The 21,046-nt window shown below is 37.3% G+C and overlaps 1 protein-coding gene across 9 annotated transcripts in view; it reads right to left on the minus strand.

Moving 5' to 3' along the window:
• ATP8B4 (ATPase phospholipid transporting 8B4 (putative)) overlaps positions 1-21,046 on the minus strand; it is a 224,076-nt gene that overhangs the window by 150,151 nt on the left and 52,879 nt on the right. For 8 of the 9 annotated variants that reach the window (XM_076004353.1, XM_076004355.1, XM_076004350.1 and 5 more), the window contains 2 exons: positions 11,983-12,096; positions 8,854-8,952 (listed from right to left, as the gene is read on the minus strand). In XM_076004353.1, coding sequence (XP_075860468.1) covers positions 8,854-8,952; positions 11,983-12,096 — 213 coding nt within the window. The remainder of the gene's footprint in view (positions 1-8,853; positions 8,953-11,982; positions 12,097-21,046) is intronic. The other variant, XM_076004354.1, reaches the window with a different exon arrangement.

The raw sequence follows: 21,046 nt of genomic DNA on the forward strand, positions 1-21,046 counted from the left end.
AAATCAAAGTGTTTGTGAGAAAATATATTAAATCATACTTTGACAGCCCAAGTAATAACACCAGAAATACTATGAGTTCATCTGTTTGGACAATATTGTCATTGGTCTAAGATACTCTTTTGGCTTACCTTGAACTCCCATACTCTAAATCTAAATCAAGACCCTTCTCACTAAACCTCCTTCTGAGTATCATCAATGGAACAAGTCTAGCAGCATGCTCTTCCAAGTCCCATACATGTTTAGTTGCTCCTAAGATGATCTGTACCACATAGTCCCAGAGAAAACCATACGTTAATATTGATATCTTTAACAAGGAATGGGGGCTTCCATTTCTCTCACATATGTACTCAATACTTTATTGAAACATCATTCATTCTGTTTTATGGATTTCTTCAAAGTCAAGAAATTACTTATAACAACATGTATTTGTATTCTCCAGAAGCTCTAATTGTTAACAATATTCTTATGAAATACTGAGCATTTAAACAAAAATCAGAATGTGATACTGAACCACATTTGGTATGGATTTGTGTTTTATGCCAAAATGATCTTATTACTTATTATATATTCCAGTAATGTAAACATCTGATGCTTGGAAGAATCCAAATATTATGAACTCTCTATGAGACTCATAAATTAGCAGCCATTCAGGTAAGTATTTCTATGTGAACTGTCAAGATCAGAGAGCAGTAGGCTAAAATAGAGACACTGGTAATACAGAGACAATACTATAAATAGTAATACCAATATTAATAGGCTATAGTAGAGACAAAGTTGTTTCACCAAATTAGCCTAATGCACAGATGAATAGAGAGTAGTATAAGGAGACATAAAACTTCAATTTTATAGACTTTAATCATCATCAGTTCTTTTTCTTTTTTTTTTATATTATACCTCAACCAGCCCTTTACTTTTCTACATCTTTCCCAGACCCATCCCAATCTTTCCATTATGTTATACCTGGTACATATAATTCCTCAGAATGGCAGGTAAAAATTAATGGATATTACCAGTCAAAAATAAGAAAACAAAGCTATTTAGCCTTTGTTAACATGAAAATAGTTTATAATGTTGGTAGAGGAGTAAATTAAGTCAGCTCACCCATTGACATGCAAACTTCTTCATAACAGTAGAACAATAGAAATGGAAACATTATTTTATCTGAGTGCAGGATTTGGTGGGGTTGCTGAATATTCTCTGTTTGCTCCTCCATATCTATACCCTCTCCCTCTCCACTCTGCCCTGTGCAATGGGAAGCTCGCCTGTGTGGTCCTTGCCCTCTGACTTCTGGTTGGGTTTGCCCAATAGGTGGTACTAGCAGAAGATTGAGGGCCAGAGGACAGCGAAATAAGGATATTTATTCCATGGCTTTCTTCTAGCTGGGTTAGCAATAGCTGCTTCCTCTATAGATAGCCCCAGCTGATGCAAACAGCCCTCAACTGTGGTCCCAGGTCTGATAACTGCTTCCTTCCTTTGCTTCTACAGGCCTAGAAGTAGTACCGCTATCCGTGTTGCTAGCGTAGGTGCTTTTCCCTGCCCACATCCTCTGCAAATGGTATCTTCATTATCAAACTCTCCAATCTTCCCCATTTCAGGGTGACATCTATTTCCTGCCAAGACCCTAACTGATGAAGATGTACAGTTATTGAACTGGGACATATCATCACAAAAATAAAAGCGCATTCAAGCATTAACTGTAGTATTAATAGAATCAAAAGGAGACTTTGTGTTTAGTCTCATTTGTATCTAATCTGGAAATAGTCCCCTAAATTTTCTAGCTGAGAATCATGGAAAAATACCAATCAGCTCATCCCCTGAAAGCTGAACAGCTCACTCTCTGGGCCTCAAGATGGGACTATTCCCACCTCTGCTCAGGCTTTGCCAAGGGGTCTGGTTATTGCAGCAAATGGAGTCTAAAAGGACTAGAAATGTTAGTCTCAGGTCCAAGCTGACTCTTCTTGACAATTTCTACTCTGTGAATAAATATGAAGTCTTAGAGGAGAACTGTCCCAGGACAGGAAGTGAGCAGAGAACTAGCATTGATTGTGTACCCGCTGTGGGCCAGGCTCTGTGCCTGTGCTTTACACATATCTGATTCTGCCTCCCAACAGTGCTGATATCATTGGCCATGTTATGCAGAAAAGGAAAGCTTCAAAGAACTTAAGTAGTTTGCCTCATGTCACACTGCTAGTACATGGTAGAGTAGGAGGTCTTTCTCCAAAGCTCATATTCTTTCTACTCTATCATTTTACTCTTCTATGAAATGTGACTATAATGAATAAAAGCTTTAAGGCTAAAATATAGGAACTCATGCATCTAAATGATCACCATTTCCCTGAAAGATCAGATAACATAGAAAAACCACACACTTACTCCAAAGATGCCATTGTTCAAATCACTGTTAAAATTTCCTCTCCTAGAATTACCTTTGAAGCTCATAACCCATTCTTTGGATTGTCCTCTATCCTTTGAGAATGGAGATCCATATCCTTTGAAAGGACATTAAAGGATGTCTTATGTTTGGAAATACATAAAAGCAAAAAACAGGTCTGGCTAATAAGGTTTTTGAATTGGATGAGAAATAGCATTTGTTTCCAAAGCTGGGTGAACATGAAGTCATGAGACTGGCTTTCTCTTCTGTATCTTGTACACTGACCATAAAAATAATTCGATAAGAGGAGCTCCCAAAGTACCTTAACCAATGGCAATTTCACAGGAATGGGTAGAATACAGGAATATCCCAAGCTCACCACTTTAATGTGACATTATTCTTCAGCATGAGTGAGTCCTATGTATTTGTTAAAAATCCAGCTTTGGAGAGAGGGGGCCAAGATGGCAGACTAGAAGCAGCCTGTATAAGCTGCTCTCACAGAGAGGATAGAAACTGGTAAGTAGATGTTCACTTTCAGATTAATCATCTAAAAGAGAGCATTGGGAATCAAAAGAGAAGCAACAGAAGGCTCCTAAAATGAAAACAGTCTTAATGCTCCACTTAAAATATATAGATTCATTGAATAATTTTTTTTTAAAAAAACCAAATATATACTGTCTCCAAGAAACCCATTTAACACAAAAATATTTTCATAGACTCAAAGCAAAGGGATGGAAAAAATATTCCACACAAATGGAAACCAAACGTAAGTACAAGTAGCTATTGTCATAAAAGATAAAAAAGATTTTAAATCAACAATGGCATAAAAATACAAAGAGGGTCATTATATAATGATAAAGGGAACAATTCAACAAGAATATATAACAATCCTAAATATATTTGCACCTAACACTGGAGCTCCCAGATTCATAAAACAAATTGTACTAGATCTAAGCAAAGAAATAAACAGCAACATTCTAATACCCAGGGACTTCAACAACCCACTGACAGAACTAGACAAATCATCAAGGCAGAAAATCAAAAATGAAACACTGGACTTAATTGAGACTCTAGAATAAATGGACCTAATAGACATTCACAGAACATTCTGTCCAAAAATTACAGAATAAACATTCTTCTCATCAGTACATGGGACATTGTCCAAGGTAGATCATATGTTAGCCCATAAAACAAGTTTCGGCAAATTCAGAAAAAAACAATCATACCATGTATCTTCTCAGACCACAGTGGAATAAAATCAGAAATAATTTTAAGAGGAACTCTTAAAACTACAAAAATACATGGAAATTAAACAACCTGCTGCTGAGTGATCTTTGAATCAATGACAAAATTAAGATGGAAATCAAAAGATTTTTCAAATTGAATGACAAAGATGACATGAGCTTCCAATATCTCAGGGATACAGAAAAAAATGGTGCTAAGAGGGAAGTCTGTAGCTTTAATGTGTACATCAAAAAAATAGCAAGACTACAAATTAATAACCTAATGTTATATCTCAAGGAGGTATAAAAAGAAGAATAAACCAAACCCAAAGCTAGCAGAAGAAAAGAAAAGAAATAATAAAGCTCAGAGCAGAACTAAATGAAATGGAAACAAACAGAAAGCAATACAAAGGATCAACACAACAAAAATTTGGTTCTTTGAAAAGATAAATAAAATCAATAGACCACTAACTAGCTATATTAATGAGAAATAGAAAAGGAAGGATTTAAATAATCTCAAACAGAAATAAAAAAGGAGATAATCACAACTAATACCACAAATATACAAAATATCATTCATGACTATAATGAAAACCTCTATATACACAAAATAGAATATCTAGAGGAATGGATGAATTTTTGGAAACACATAACTTCCCAAGCTTCAAACAGGAATAAATAAAAATCCTGAACAGATCAATAATGAGTAGCAAGATTGAAACAATAAAAAATTTCCCCAACAATAAAAGACCTGACAGAGTCTGATAGAGACTTATGGAGTCACAGTCCTGATAGAGTCACAGCCAAATTCTACCAGACCTACAAATAAGAACTGGCATCTATCCTACTGAAACTGTTCCATAATATCAAGAAGAGAATTCTCTCTAACTCATTCTATGAAGCTATTATCACCCTGATACCAAAGCCAGGAAAGGACACAATAAAAAAAAAGAAAACTACAGACCAATATTCCTCATGACTTTAAATTATACTACAAGGCTATAGTAACCAAAACAGCATTGTATTGGTTTGAAGGTAGACACATAGACCAATGGAACAAAATAGAGAACCCAGAAATAAAGCCATGTAGCTAAGACCAACTGATTTTCAACAAAGAAGATAAAAACATACACTGGGGAAAAGTGTTGTGCTGTGACAGGTGCTGTGAAAACTGGATAGCCACATGCAGAAGAATGAAACTGAATCTCTTTCTTTCACCATACATAAAAATTAACTCAACATGGACTAAAGACTTAAATGTAAGACCTGAAACCACAAAAATTCTAGGAGAAAACATAGGAAAAATTCTTCTGGACACTGGCCTAGGGAAAGAATTTATGACCAAGACCCCCAAAAGCAAATATAGCAACAACAAAATAAATAAATGAGATAATTAAATTTTAAAGTTTCTACACAGAAAAGGAAATAATCAACAAAGTAAATAGATAATCTACAGAATAGGAATAAGTATTCACAAACTATACATGTGACAAAGGGCTAATATCCAGAATCTACAAAAAACTCAAACAAATCTGCAAGAAATAAACAATCCCATCAAAAAGTGGGCAAAAGATATGAACAGATGTTTTACAAAAGAAAATAGACAAATGGCAAAAAAAAAAAAAAATGAATAAATGCAGACCATAACTAATTATCAGGGAAATGCAAATGAAAACACAATGAACTATCACCTTATCCACGTGAGAATGGCCATTATTAAAAAGTAAAAAAACAATAGATGTGGACATGGATGTGGTGAAAATGGAATACTTACACATGTTGGTAAGAACTCAAAGAACTAAAGGTAGACCTACCATTTGATCCAGCAATCCTACTACTAGATTTCTACCCAAAGGAAAACAAGTCATTTTATAAAAATCCAAATTCACCCAAATGTTTATTGCAGCACAATTCACAATTGCAAAGATATCAACTAAAGTACCCATCCACTGATGAGTGGATAAAGAAAATGTGGTGTATATAGATACCATGGTGTACTACTCAGCCATCAAAAAGAATGAAATAATGTCTTTTGCAGCAACTTGGATGGAACTGGAGACAATTATATTAAGTAAAATATCTCAGAAATGGAAAAATTAATACCACATGTTCTCATTTATAAGTGGGAGCTAAATGAAGGGTACTTATGGTCATAAAGTGGTATGACATTGAAAAACTAAGAAGCAGGAGTGTGGGAGAAGGGTGAAGAATAAAAATCTATTTATTGGGTACAATGTACACTATTCTGGTGACAGATATACTGAAAGCCCTGACTTGAGCATGATACAATCCATCCATGTAACAAAAAACACTTGTACACGTGAAATTGTTTTGAAATTTTAAAAGAAGTCCAGCCTCAAAAGTTATATTCAATTGTGCACCATAAAATAGGTAAGGCATTTCATTAAGAGTGAAGAGAATTATAGCCTCTATATCCTATAAAACATGATATATGATGATAAACATATGTGTACATATAATTTTATAATGATACATCAAATTGCTGATGTATCAAAAAATTATACATAAAATTATGAGGAAACATCACATGAACCAACTTGATATGAACAAATCTTCCCATCTCTCTTTCTCATACTCACCACTCTTAGCAGGGCTGAGTTCCCACTTTCTCTATGTAGCCATCCCTAACTCTCTTTCACACATTCCACCTCAAATACCAACCCTGCCATTGAAAGGTATCTTCCTCCCACAATAAACCAAGGAACTTTGTTTTTTATGACTTTTATAACATTTTTACCTAACATTATTGTAATTCATGTACATGTCCCATCTCCCCCATTGGATCTCAAGCTTTTAAAAAAAAATGTAGTTTCTTTTTCTGTTTCATTTTTGTATCCCCCATATAGATCAGCAAAGAAGGGTGTCACAGCCAGTGCCTTGAAGCCAGAGTGCTACAGGTAGATTATGATAAGTCTAAAACAACCATGAAAAAACTGTCTATTTTAATGAACAGTAAATGATAAAGAAAAAATAGAATCAAAACATATTTAATTAATCTGAAAATAGGCAAAAAACCTAATCATAACAATAATCATATTAAACATAAATGGGTTAAACACTCCAATTAAAAGGCAGATATTTTCAGATCACCCTAAATGCCTATCTACAGATGAATGGATAAAGAAAAAGCAGTGTATGAGCATCTACCCAAAAGATCAAATGACACTCTACAAAAAAGACACCTGCACTCGAATGTTTATAGCAGCACAATTCACAATTGCAAAGTTGTGGAAATAATCCAAGTACCCATCAATACATGAGTGAATTAATAAAATGTGGTATATGTATACCCTGAAGTACTACTCAGCTTTAAGAAACAATGGTGATATAGCACCTCTTGTATTTTCCTGGATAGAGCTGGAACCCATTCTACTAAGTGAAGTACCTCAAGAATGGAAAAACAAGCACCACGTGTACTCACCAGCAAATTCGTATTAAAGGATCAACACCTAAGTGGACATATAGGAATAACATTTATCGAGTGTCGGGCAGGTGGGAGGGGGAGAAGGGGATGGGCATATACAAACATAATGAGTGAGATGTGCAATGTTTGGGGCATGGTCATGCTTAAAGCTCTGACACAAGGGGGGAGGGGGCATGGGCAATATACGTAACTTTAACATTTGTACCCCCATAATATGCTGAAATTTAAAAAAATTATATTTTACAACTGCATTGGTATAAAAATGAGCATATTAATAGTATGTATTAAAATATTTTATTCAAAAAAAGAAAAAGCAGTGTATGTATACATATACAGATATATGTGTATATATATATACACATATGTACATATCCATATATACATATGTACATGTATATGTATATGTACATACACATATGTACATATACATATATATATACACCTACACACATACACAATAGAATACTATTCAGCCACAAAACGGAATGAAATGTTGTCATTTGCATCAACATGGATGAACCTGAAGGACATTATATTAAGTGAAATAAGCCAGGCATACAAAGACAAACACTGTATGATCTCATTCATATATTAAATCTAAAAAGTTGATTTCACAAAAGTAGACAATAGGATGGTGTTTACCAGAAGCTGGGGAGTGTTAAGAAGGTGGGAATGGGAGAGGTTGGTCAACAAGTACAAAGTTACAGTTGAATGGGAAGAATGAAGCCTGGTATTCTATTATACAGTAGGGCGACAGTAGCAAATAATAATGTATATTATTATACATTATATATATATAATGCATATTTCAAGTGCATATTTCAAGAGAGCTGAAAAAGAAGATTTCGGATGTTATCACTACAAAGAAATGATAAATGTTTAAAGTGGTGGATATGGTAATTACCCTGATTTGATCACTATATAATGTATACATGCATTGATACATAACACTGTACCCCATAAATATGTGCAATTATTATGTATCAATTATAAATTTTAAAAATGTATTTAAAAATTTATTTATTTGTTTATTTAAAAATTACCCACATATTTTAAAAATATATATATATGCTGCCTTACAAGAAACCCACTTTAAAGACACAGGTAGGTTAAAACTAGACAACAGAGAATATGGTTATGAGCTCACAGGAGAGGCCTGAGATAGGAACATAAATACGTAAGTCACTGACATATAGACAACCGTTGAGGCTGGGGCACATGAAATTACTAATGGTGAGAATATAATTTGTCTGAATTTAGAATGTTTTCCAGAAACTGTGTTTTAAATCTTTGAATGGGAATGATCTACTATGGGTTATGCAGGCTTCAAAACTCTCTATTGTCTTATACCTCACTTATTTACATTAGTTCCCTGACTTTTGAAGCTATCTGATTTTGTAGCTCTGGTAGAATGAGCAGAGTATGTGTGCCTAATATTTGCCAATTCCCAATACTTGGACAAAGACATATGATAACAGATAAATAACACCTCCCTGGGTAAATGTGGATTGTATTCTAATTCTGGTCATTCATGAATTTTTTGTACGATCATTAGCAAATTGCCAGCTCTTTGTGGACTTAAGTTCTCTCATCTATAAAATGAGAGAGTAAACCTAGCTATTGAAGTCCTCTTGCTTTTAAATAGGCTCTTGTTTTATTATACCTGTATTATTCATCAAACAAATAACAACAGAGTTAATATGGTATTGACCAAAAGAACTTCATCCAAAATTTCAAACTGATCTCTATTTTCTATTTCTCAGAAGCCAGAACTGACATTGAGACCCCAAGAATGCTCAAGAGCAAATACTCACATAGTCATCTGTGGCATCTTTGACAGCTGTCATAGTTATCACCAGGACCAAAGGCACAATGGTGGTAAACCAGGTCAAAGAGGAGATTTCTGGAATTAGCTAAAACAAACATTTCAAATAGTTTAGAGCTTTTGAAGTCAGAAAATATATTTTTTGAATTTTGTCATTTAATTTCACAAGCCTTGGCAGAAATTAATGGGGTTATATATTCAGTTATTTGTACAAATGTAGAATGACTTTCCACAATGTAAGTGTTTACATTTGTTTATAAGACACATAGAAGTATCATTGAACCGGTTTTCAAACTACCGGACCAAAAAATAAATTTATATCAAGTTGAGAAGTTTCTTGAAATCTTTCGCAGATTACGATCTTTCCAAGATGTTAAATGTCACCTTTCTTTCTCAGCTTCTTATCTCGACTTTTAACAATTTTACCAACTCCTCTTCTCACCAATTCTCAGATTCTTTGAGCATCAACCTTGCACCAGCCACTGTGCCACGTACTCTCAATTTGTTATATCATTTGATCCTCAGAAAAGCTCATTGATGGCCAGGCGTGGTGGCTCACGCCTGTAATCCTAGCACTTTGGGAGGCCGAGGCGGGTGGATTGCTCAAGGTCAGGAGTTCGAAACCAGCCTGAGCGAGACCCCGTCTCTACCAAAAATAGAAATAAATTAATTGACCAACTAAAAATATATATACAAAAAATTAGCCGGGCATGGTGGCGCATGCCTGTAGTCCCAGCTACTCGGGAGGCTGAGGCAGTAGGATCGCTGAGCCCCAGAGATTGAGGTTGCTGTGAGCCAGGCTGACGCCACGGCACTCACTCTAGCCTGGGCAACAAAGTGAGACTCTGTCTCAAAAAAAAAAAAAAAAGCTCATTGAGTTCGACTCTGTACCAGTATTGTTTGGCACAATCCCATAGGGTTCACAGTGCATGTAAATAGCACCCCCGGTACACAACGCAGAAAACTACTTTATGAATGGTAACCCAGAAGCAGGAAATACTGCAGCCCTAGGTATCATATTCCCATTTTATAAATGAAGTATCTTAGAGAACAGGCAACTGAGCCAAGAACACACACTGCTAAAATCGGAACCTAGGTTTCTCTGACTCCAAAGCCTATGCCCTGTGTCTATACTTCCCAAGCCACCCACCTAAGAGAGACATCATGACAATTGACATAACTCTCTTAGACAGGTGGTTTTCAAATGGAGTTCAGTTTGGAGCAAAACAAACAAATTGCAAAAGATTTTTATATGATATTGACCAAAAGAACTTCATCCAAAAATTCATATGGATCTCCTTCCTATTTCAGGGCCATCAGGCAGAAAAGGGTGGGGTGGAGATGGTCCAGGGATGAAGATCAGGCCACATCAGAACAACTCTAAATTAATTTTATATAACAGCTTCCACAGATAAAAAAAAAAAAAATTCAAAGCCTCTAATGTAGCAGCAAAAACACTGGGCTAGGTGGCAGAAAAGCTGGATTCTAGCCCTACTTTATCATTAACTCTTGTTGAAAGCTTTCCACATCACCTAACCTCTCTGAGTCTCATTTTTCATCAATAAAAGAAAGAGGGTTGGCCTAAACCCTGCCATAAGTCCCTTCTGGTTATAAAACTATATAAACAAGAGCCTTTGGCCATACATAAGAAAACCATTAGAGAAATGAACTCAAAATTCTGGAAAGGTGTGAATGGTTACTTGAAGAAGCCAAAAGCAATTTAGTGGGGCAATAAAAAAGAAGTAAATCTTGGATTCTAAGGTTTCTTCAATAAAGAGTAATGTATTCATTCATTGTTTCTTTTTTGTTTTTGTTTTTCCTGATCAGCAGTTCTTCTCAACTATACCCCCATCTCTTGGGAAACTAAACTACCCTCTCTGCTTTCAGTCCATGTAATTCCATTTTGGCTCCAGGTTTTGTGATATGATCTTGGTCAAGCCAATTATTGCATCAAATTCTTAAGCCATAGTGATTGGTTTAAGAATGAAGATAGAGCTCTAATCAAAGCTAATTCTAAGACTTGTTGGAACAACAGAAAAAGTAATTGATTCATATTCATATTCTCTCTCTCTCTCTCTCTCTCATTGGAGTTGAGTTGGAGCTGAGAAGATAAAAGGCTAAAGCTGTCAGGACCACCACATAGAGAGCCTACCTAAGAGTGAGGCCACATTTAGGAAGAAAACAGAGAAAGTGAAGCCACATCCTGATGAAATTGTTATTGTCCATGAATCTGGGCATTCTTGAAACAACATATACTCCTGAATATATTCACCTTTTGTTTGAACTAATTAGATTTCTACCACTTACAATAGAAAGATTTTTAATACAAATAAATATTCAATTAAATGAAAAATAGTACTCAAAGCTATCAATCTAGACTGCACATAACTAATGCATCATCTTATCTGCTACAATTAACTCAGAGTCCAGCACATTCTGAACCTACCAGTTTGGCTAAAATGCATACTAACTGGCTCACATGAACTGCTTATGTGACTGTATAGTATGTATGTGTCTTCTTTGATTTATGCCTTTTTCCTTCCCAAAATATCCATAAAAGCTGAAATTTCATGTAAGCCCAAATTTTAGTGAGATGAAGGAAAAAAAGAAAGGTTATTAACCACCAATTCACCACTCAGAACTGTAAAAATAGTCACCCTACAGTGCAATAACACAAAGCATACATCATTGATTTTATATATGTATAAAATGTGTCATTGCTCTTAAATGAAAATGAAATTTGCCAAGTTTAAGTTCCACAACCTACTCAGTCTTAGTCAGCTCAACTCTGGCAGTTCCCCCACTGTTGACATGAGAGAGAGAGATAAAGAAAGGAGTGGGCTCTGAACAGTAATTATTAGGCTCTGGTTTGGTTCAAATAAAGTGCAAGGCTGCATTCTAAAATGACCTCAGTGTTTAAAATGATGAATGTCCTAGTTTTTACCCATTCCTAGTCCTCCCACATTTGTGAAAAGAAACAGCAATAATAACATTAAAAATCTGATAAGGATGGTTTTACCTAATGATGAACATTTAGCTAAGTAAATTAACTTACTTTTTCAAATTATATGAATACTTTTAACAAACATGTAAAGAAGAAATACAACCTAAACATTACCTGTAAAATCAGAAGGAAAAAGAAATAGGCATTTGCCACTCTTTGGAACTGTTCAAATAAATTAATTGGCAAGAAGGTGAGAATGTTGTACTTGGATGTGTGGATACGATTATCCTGAAAAAGAAATAGCATCACTTTAGTGTGGGGCAAGGCATTGCTCATTATCAGAAATAGCTCTTAAACTTACAAGGCTGAGCATGAGTTGTACCAGAGCAAAAGAGATAAGGCAGTTATCTAGGAAATTTAAGCTCTATGGGGACCAAAGGTCTTCATTTTTCCCAAGATGACATGGTCCTGACAATAGATAAAATTATTGGTCAGTGTCATAAAATCACCCATGACTAAAAAACATATCAAGTGCAGCAGTCCACCCCTGAAATTTTTTACTCTAATGCATCTGTTCATTTGGCAGACATTGCTTGAGTACCTACTATATGTCGGCACTGAATTCTTACTGGGGCCTGCAAGGCTGGAAGAAGTTCAGAGATCACCTGGTCCACCTTCCCAAAGCATGACACCTTTAGATACCTCTGACAAGGAGCTCCTAGCCCTGCCTTTGAAGGTCTCCTATGATGGGAAACTGACTGCCTGGAAGGCTGCCTGTCCCTATTTCAGAATGGGAATTGCTGGAAAGGTCTTTATTATGAGAAACCCAAATCTGCCTCCCTGTAACTTCTTCCATGTCTGGGCTCACAGAGACCAAGTCTGAGGTCTTCCCGTGTTGATAACCTTCAAATATTTGAGGACCACTCACAGGATTCCCCTAAGTCTTCTCTACTCTGATACAGACATTCCCAAACCTCACAGCCATTCTTCATGACTCATTTTGTAGACATTTCTTCCTGGCCAGTCTCTTCTGGATCCATCCCAACTTCTCTGCATCTCTCTTAAAACATGGTGCCCAGAACCAAACACGGTTTGGCTCAACCAGTCCATGTACAGTACAGACTTGTATATTCTGTGTTCTGAACTACTGTCTTGACATGCATGAAGATTTCATTAGCATTTTGGCAATTATATCTCACTATGTATTCATACTGAGTTTTGATCAACTAAAATTCTTAAATTATTTTTACACAAATCACTATTAAATCAGATTTCCCTTCCTAAATATTTACAGTTGATTTTTTTAATAATGATGTACAAGATCTTTCATATATTTCTATTACACCAGCCTAATGAAAAAAGACCGTTTTTTAATCTTGAGTGTACTACCTAAAGTATTAAATACTCCTCCCAGCTTTGTGTCATCAGAAAATTTTAAACACATGCCATTTATATAATTCTTTCAAAGCTATAAACAAATACATTAAAAAGAACAGGGCTAAAGACAAAAATAATTTTTAATTAAAATAATAGAGCTATAGCAATGTACTAAAGGCCTCTTATAATTAATGTTAACACCCTTTTCAGGTTTTATATAAAACATATTAAATATGTTTTATTTAACCATTTATAAATCTATCTAACTATATTTATTTACCTGAGGCTTAACTCTATATTATCCACAAAGATACCATGAGAAATTTGGGGTGACAGGTCTTGCTGAAATTCAGAATCAACCTTCTCAGAATAATATTTTTAAATGAGATTAGTTTGGGGTGACTTGTTTTATGTGAACCTACACTGGCTTCTAGTAATCACTGCTACCTATTGAAAGAAAATACAGTTATCTGTTAAATGACCATTTTTAACATTTACCAGGAATCGACATGTCCAGCTCTCTGTTGTAAGTTGTGGGAAAATAAGAAGAGGTGTCAAGAGAAGAGTTTCCAGCTCAGTTGATCTGATGCATAGGAATGTGCTGAAAACTGTTCTGTAAGTTGATGATAACTGTTTTACAGTGTACTGACTGCTCGACAGTCAGGCTGGGAAAGAAGGCTGTGGGTACTGTCAATCACACGTTTTTCTAAATAAGGGACTTAGAGAAAATAATAGGGAAGAAGAAAACTAGGGAGAAAAAAAAACAGCTAACGAAAAGGATCTCATATTCCTAATTCTGTTTTTATTTTCCTTCTCAGTTAAAACTAAAATAGAGGTTAAATTGGCATCTTGCTAAAAGGACGGATAAAACATCTTGTAACAGTCAAAACCATGGCAGGCATTATAAAGAAATTCTCCTACAAAACTGAATTCCATATAGGTAAAGAGCCAATTTTGTGGGATAAAGTGATAATGCCAAACAGAAACTATGACAATTTTCTGTTTGCTTAGCTTACCATATAGCAGCGATTGTGTTTGTTCTACCGGCTCTGTTGTAACTTAGTCACAGATGATGCAAATCCTAGCAGCTTTGACTGGGAACAAGGAACAAGGGCTCCCCCTCCTGGAGAATCTCCGGACCCATCTACTTTCCTCTGTTTTTCAATCAAAAGGAAAACATGCTTCCATTTCCACCGCCCTGTCCAGGAATGTGAGTATTGTATTGGTAAGATCTTAAACCAGGCACATTAGCATTTAGTCATTTCATTGAACCAGCCTGTGGGCATAGAGTCCATTTTTATTAAACTCATTCCATAATACAGCACAGAAGATCTTCATCACTGCCCTGTCAGATCTATGTTTCCACCATAGACTACTAAAAGCAACCCAACCCAGAAGGAGGGGAAAAGGAGAAGGTGGAGGAGAGAGAGGACAGTGACAACTGGGGAGGTGGGGAAGGAAGAAGTAGCACCTGGAGAATCCATTTAGCATTTCTGGTATTGATAGAAGCCAGGCTAGAAGCCACCGTGTTAGTTTGTTAGCCAGATGGGCTGGTTATTTGACCCCATGATGAGGTGGGCTTAAGCACATAGGCATAGGCAATGCCAGCCTGGGGCAGACTGCCCATGTAGTGGGAGAGAGCCTGCCCCTAGAGAAGCATGAGAAACCACCTATTCCCTGTGGGAAACTCACTTCCAAGAGGGAGAAGGGCAAAGCCCATTATTCCTCCAAGGCTGACCCATCAAGTAAATGGCTCCATTGCCCATGGGGCAGAGTGAGCAAAGGGGTGAAGAGAAATGTCACACCAGTAGAGAGTCTTCCACCTGGAAGGGAGCAACAGGATGAGGACAACACATTGCTTCTCTGAATATTTTAATACAATTACCCTGAGTAGGCAGAAGATGGAACACTTGGCAATCTAGAAGAGGGACTATGAGGCTAGACTATAGAGATCAGTATGAATGGGCAAGAGGGAAAAGTTCCTTGGAACACATACTAAAAATCTTAGTCTTTTAAGTGATAAGGGAATTATTGAAAGATTTTAAGTAAAAGAAAAAAAAGTAACTGGATGTGATTTTATTTGAAAAGATTATCCTAGGTAGGTAGAGAACAAATTGGAGAAGACACAGAATAGATGTGAAAAGAGCAATGAGGAAATCTTTGAATTAGTCCAGGTGAGAGATGATGGGCAGCTTGGACCATGGTGGTGACAGAAGGAATGACAAAGAAAATTAACAGTAATAGACATTTATCAAGCTCTTGCTACGTGTATTGTTCTAAGAGGCTTACATTGTGTAGCTCATTTTATCTTCACAACATCCTTATGAAATAGGTGCTATTTTGCCCATTCTGTAGAAGGGAAATCCAAGGTTCAGAGGGATTATGTAACATGCACAAGGTTCCCCAGCTTATAAGTAGTGAAAGAACAGGATTTGCATCCCAGCACTCTGCTCCAGAGCCTACTCTCTTCACCACTGTGCTGCCCCCGTTCACTGCAAAGCAGATGTCTCTTCTGTTTTCAGGGTAATCATCCCTTGCTTTCTCCTCCACTCTTCATTCTGAGCCTGCTGCCCCTTTCTTACCAAAGGAAATTCAGTATATCTACCTCTTCCTCGCCGGTCAAGCACCTTGGTCAGAGCCCTGGTTATCTACTGCCTTTTATTCCCTTTCAATTCCCCTCAAGAGAGATTCTCTTTGTCCCAGACGGAGCTCAATGCAGACAAGCAGTATAGATAATCACTCCCTTACTTAAGCTTTCAACGTGAGCAGCAGTGGCCGAGGTCCTTTACATTTCCACTTTTGAACTTGGTAGGCAGGAAAGAATAAAGTAAAATTGATAAATTCTTCAGAGATGGGCTATCAAATAAAATATTAATAAAATAGGAAGCATTCTTTTTTTATAATGAGATTCTCATATGCACAATGTAGGCCTATTGCTTAAGAAAACAAAGCAAATCAAAAATACCAAACATTGCTTACTTAGCAAACGGAGCATTTAGGGAGTTAGCCTCAATTCTTCCACTGGTAAAATGGAGCTAATAATACATCTCATATAGTTATAGAGCTATCATGGAGATAAGAACATAGATATAAAAGCATTTTTGCTAAATTCAAAGAATTATACAAATGTAGGATTTTTGTGAGCAACACCCAGATAATCCAAGTGGATTAATAAATACAACATACTAGGCAGGATAAACTCGCTATGCCGCAGTAACAACTCCAAAATCTTCATGGCTTAACACAGTAAGAGTTTATTTCTTGCTCATGCTACTTGTCCAACATGAATCTGCTCTTCACAGTTATTCATGATGGACCAGCCACCATCTCAAATGCTTCCAGGTGCGGTACCAGAGGGAAAGAAAAAGCTCTGGAGAGTCTCCCACCCATATGTTAATGCTTCAACCCAAATGCTCACGACCCATTGGCCAAAAGAGTCAGCATGTGTTTAAAAGATAGAAAGCTAGAAATGCTAACGGACATCACTAATGGCTACCACATCCAGAAATGGAAACTAACCAATATTCTGAGCGTGCGAGACACATCAGCTACAAAAAATATCAAAACCAACCTCAGTGCTCCAAATCCAGTCCTGCTAATGCCAGGTGTAACAGACACTTGACGATTTTCCTCTCCGCCCGAGCTGACAATGCTCCAAATTTCTCAGTCCTGAGATCTGGATGAATTCAACTCCCATCCATAACTCCAGGGTCAGGCGCAGATTAATTTAAGCCAACTGCATGGCCCATCCTCCTAAGTACAATTTTGAGTTCAGAGATTGGCACACTACCAATGTCTGAATTCATCCTGGGGCCATGAGTGGGGAGGCTTCCAAGAATAAAGTCTATGCTGAAGATGCAGGGCTAAGAAATGTGGAGAGAGAAACTAGACCAAACCTCTCCTGAAGCAAGCCCTATTTCTGAACTTTTCAGTGATATGATTTATTCATATTCTTTTATTGCCTAAGTCAATTAGAGTTGTTTCCTTTTCTTTTACTCCCAACCAAACACCAGGTAAGAACGTTAGTAATATACACAAGATTAGTTAACATTTTTAATAATAACTTTCTTGTTTTTCTATGTTTGCCTTAAAGAATGCATCACAGAGGCTCAACCTGAGTGAGCTCAGTGGTTGTCCAGGAACACCGCCTACATCTATGAATCTCGCAGGCTGAGCCTCAAGAGCTTTTGCAATGAATACCACAGTTTCGGCACTATCACAAAATCTTCTCACATTTGAGATCACTTTTAATGTTATGACAACTATAAAAAGTAACTTTCAGGAGCTTGAAGGGGAACACCTAGCTTCGACTGCCACAAAAGGAGGAAAACATAGTATTGTTACAGTACGATCTAGATTCCAGAGAGAGAAATAGTCTTAATTATCAAGGGAAAGATTATCTCTAAACTACAAAATAAAAAGGTCAACCACACAAGAGGCTTTACAGAGGGCTGGCAACAAATGTTGACCACAATCCTCCTCATCATCATCACCACCAGCACCATCACCATCTTCACATTCTCCTGAGCCTGGGTTCCTGGCCACAGGCAAAAAACATTTATTTATTGGGAGGGAAAGAGCAGAGAGCACATCTCTCCCAGATTCATCCATTCATTCAACTGATCTTTGTCACGGGCCTTCTGTGTGACAGGGACTGTGTTATTGATCCAGGGCCACAGATGCGAATGAACAAAGTCCCCCGCCCTCATAGAGCTACTTTGCGTTTTAGTTATGGGCAGGGAAGCAGGAAGAAGCGGACGATAAACTTTTAAACTGATGACACAATTTAAGAAAGTGATCAATGCTATGAAGAAAACAGTGAACGACAGAGTAGAGCAGGAGCACCTTGCCTGCCAAGACTCCCTTAGGAAGCCTTCTTGCTTGACTTGCCAGATTAATGCAACATCAAAATCATTCCCACCAATGAAGCTGATGGAGGTATGTGTCCCCCAGGGGGTGCCTACCCCCCAGGAGTGCCCAAAAGAATCCTTTGGGCTATCAGAAAATAAAAGAACTTCTATATATATTTTAACTATTATAAAATGTTTAAAGTTAAGGTACTATAGACAACATATGTACGTGTGTGTATATATCTCTCTATGGTAAAGACAATATAATAAATATAATACACAATAAATGTATATAGATTATATAGTATAATACATAATCTATCTACATAAATATTAATATATTATATAATGTATATTAACTATAGTAAAGACAATACATATGTATGTACATATATCTATAATAAAGACAATCTGATGGAAAAAATAAGTAAAAAACACAATCTGTATATATTATATATGTATGTATATATTATATATGTATGTATATATATATATATACATTGATTTACTTTTTTTTTTTTACAAGTAGAGAACATGCTCAAAAACTTTGAAGACTGCAGACTAAACATTGTTATGTCAAAGGAAAGGAGTAAAATCCATGTGTCACCAAAACTTAGGCACAGAATGGAGAATGTCTGACTTTCTATATCATGGCCTGTCTGTGTCACCAGCTAACAGGTATTGTCTCCTTATATATGCCAAGCACCACACTGAGCACTTACATACGTCATCTCAGGGAGTCCTCAAAAAATCCAATGAGCTGTTACTGTTTCAGCCCCATTTCACAGATGAGGAAACTGAGATTTACAGCAGTTGTGAGGGTTACCTATGAAAGCAATGCCCCACAGAATCCTGTGTTCTCCCAGATGGTCTTTGTTTCCTGGAAATGACTCAGAAACTAGGCGTCTCTAGTCTGCCTCTTGATAAACGGACTCGCTGACCCTCATGAGACATCCTTCACCCTGGTGAGGAACCGAACCTGTCTAAACTGAAACACAGGGAGGGCTCGCATTAATTCAATCAGCGAGAGCAGTAACTTCCAGCCCTTTCGATCTAGGGGAGCACTGCTGGGCCTTGTCCCGGGAGCTCATTTCCCACCTGGACCTTGGAAACAGAGACGGGGCCGGGAAAGCTTTCGGGCTTCTGTCTCCCCTCAAAGCAAATCAGCCTGACAGTGTCACAAACTTTGTTCTCTTTTCCACCCTCAGGCTTTAATTTAGTGTTCCAGTGTTTGAAAGACTGTTCTAGAGCTAGTAAATGGCCTATGAATGGTAATTTATCTACAAAGAACTAATTTTGGACAATTACCAGGGGAGCAAATTAAATTTCCCTCTGAGATTAATTTAATCACGCTAATTTTTTTTTTCTCCAGGGTGTTTAGACACATACATTTCAGATAGCTCCAAACAAAATGTTAACTTGTCTTTTGTGACACATGAGAAAGGACCCAAAATACCCTTAAAATTATACAGAGAGAGAAGGAGAGACCTAGTATATGCCTTCTTCGGGGAGATGGGGGAAGGCATACAAAGGAGAAAAGAAAAGAAAGCAAAGTGGGACTTTCGCGGGTGTCCCTAATGATTTGTTTGCCTTTGCTTTCTGCTTTGCCAGAGCTGGTCTATGCCTCCTCTTTGTAAATCCAGCATCTCCTGGGGAGAAGGCCCTCAGCTTTGGCCCACTGGCCCATCTCAGTCTGGGCTTTAGAGACCTTGTATGAGCAGAGTGGGCATTTCTTTCAGTTGACGTGGGGACCAGCTTGCTCGAGCACGTTTCCTCAACTACAAGGGCATCTTTGGACAACTCGGAGTAGATGAGCTGCTTTGTTTATTAGGACTAAAAATTAGCCCATGTTCACGCTGCTGTGCAGTCTGGGAACTAGGCCAAATTTCAGGCAGGACCTCAGTGTTTACGACAATAACAAAGTCCAGTTAACGAGGAAAGGCACCCATAAAGACTTTCCCAAAGGGCCAAGGCGTTATAATAACACATTACAAATAGTCTAATCCTTCCTAGGGCTCTACCTTTTACAGTAGAGTTCTGCATACATAACACCCCCTCGGGGCAGCTATGCAATTTTTTCTCGAACCCCTGGGAATCAGGTGGGAAGAACACGTAACTCTGAGGCCCCACACCTGCAGGGTGCTGGAGCTACTGGGACCCCCAAGCCACTTGGGGACATGCTCTCCTGCGGCAGTCGTCGCCTTTCCTGGTCTCCAGCCCCTTCAAAGGAAGGCTGGGAGATAAATCTAAATCTCAGATAAACCCACAACACCTGGCTTTGTGTTTTCTGTTTGTCTAGTGGCTTTTATTTGGGAGTAGAGATGTTGAGAGAGAGAAAATAGAGGACTAGTTGGGAAATAAGGAAGGAAAATTCTCTACATAGGGGTGAGATTGGGAGGTGGGGAGGAGAATATTCTAAAAGCATTATCTATCTTTAAAACACAACAATAATAATAATTTATAAATAAACTAAAATATCAATCTTTATTTTTTTTGTAATAATATAATGTACAAAGGGTTTGATAAATTTTTCACCAAATTTGAAAGTCATGCTTGAGACAGCCTGAGTTAAATAAAGACTACCCACTATGGTCCTCCACTCTACCAGCTGAGCTATCGAAGGCGGGGATGTTAATTTGGCAGAGAGTGACTTGGCGTATGCCCAGGCCATCTTGGGCAGTGGCAAAGAAGATTACACTGGCAAAGACGTACTGATTCTGGGAGGTTGAGATGGGGGCATATTATGTGAAATAGTCAAATTGAAACCAAAGATGGTCACTATGGTAGAGTGCTATTTCAGAATTCTCTGATACACCCAAATTATCCTTAACCTGTTTCGGACATTGACCAAATGGTGATTGATGGATGTAAGAAATATATGCGAAAAACGTGCGGTGATGTCTTAGACAATCTTAAAGGAGACTGCTATCAGGTTCTCATAGAAGACTGTATTCCAGTACTGAAGAGGTACGCCAAAGAAGGGAGAGAGTTTGATTATGTGATTAATGATT

Source organism: Microcebus murinus, chromosome 6, assembly GCF_040939455.1.
Source record: "Microcebus murinus isolate Inina chromosome 6, M.murinus_Inina_mat1.0, whole genome shotgun sequence".
Classification (NCBI taxonomy): Eukaryota; Metazoa; Chordata; class Mammalia; order Primates; family Cheirogaleidae; genus Microcebus; species Microcebus murinus.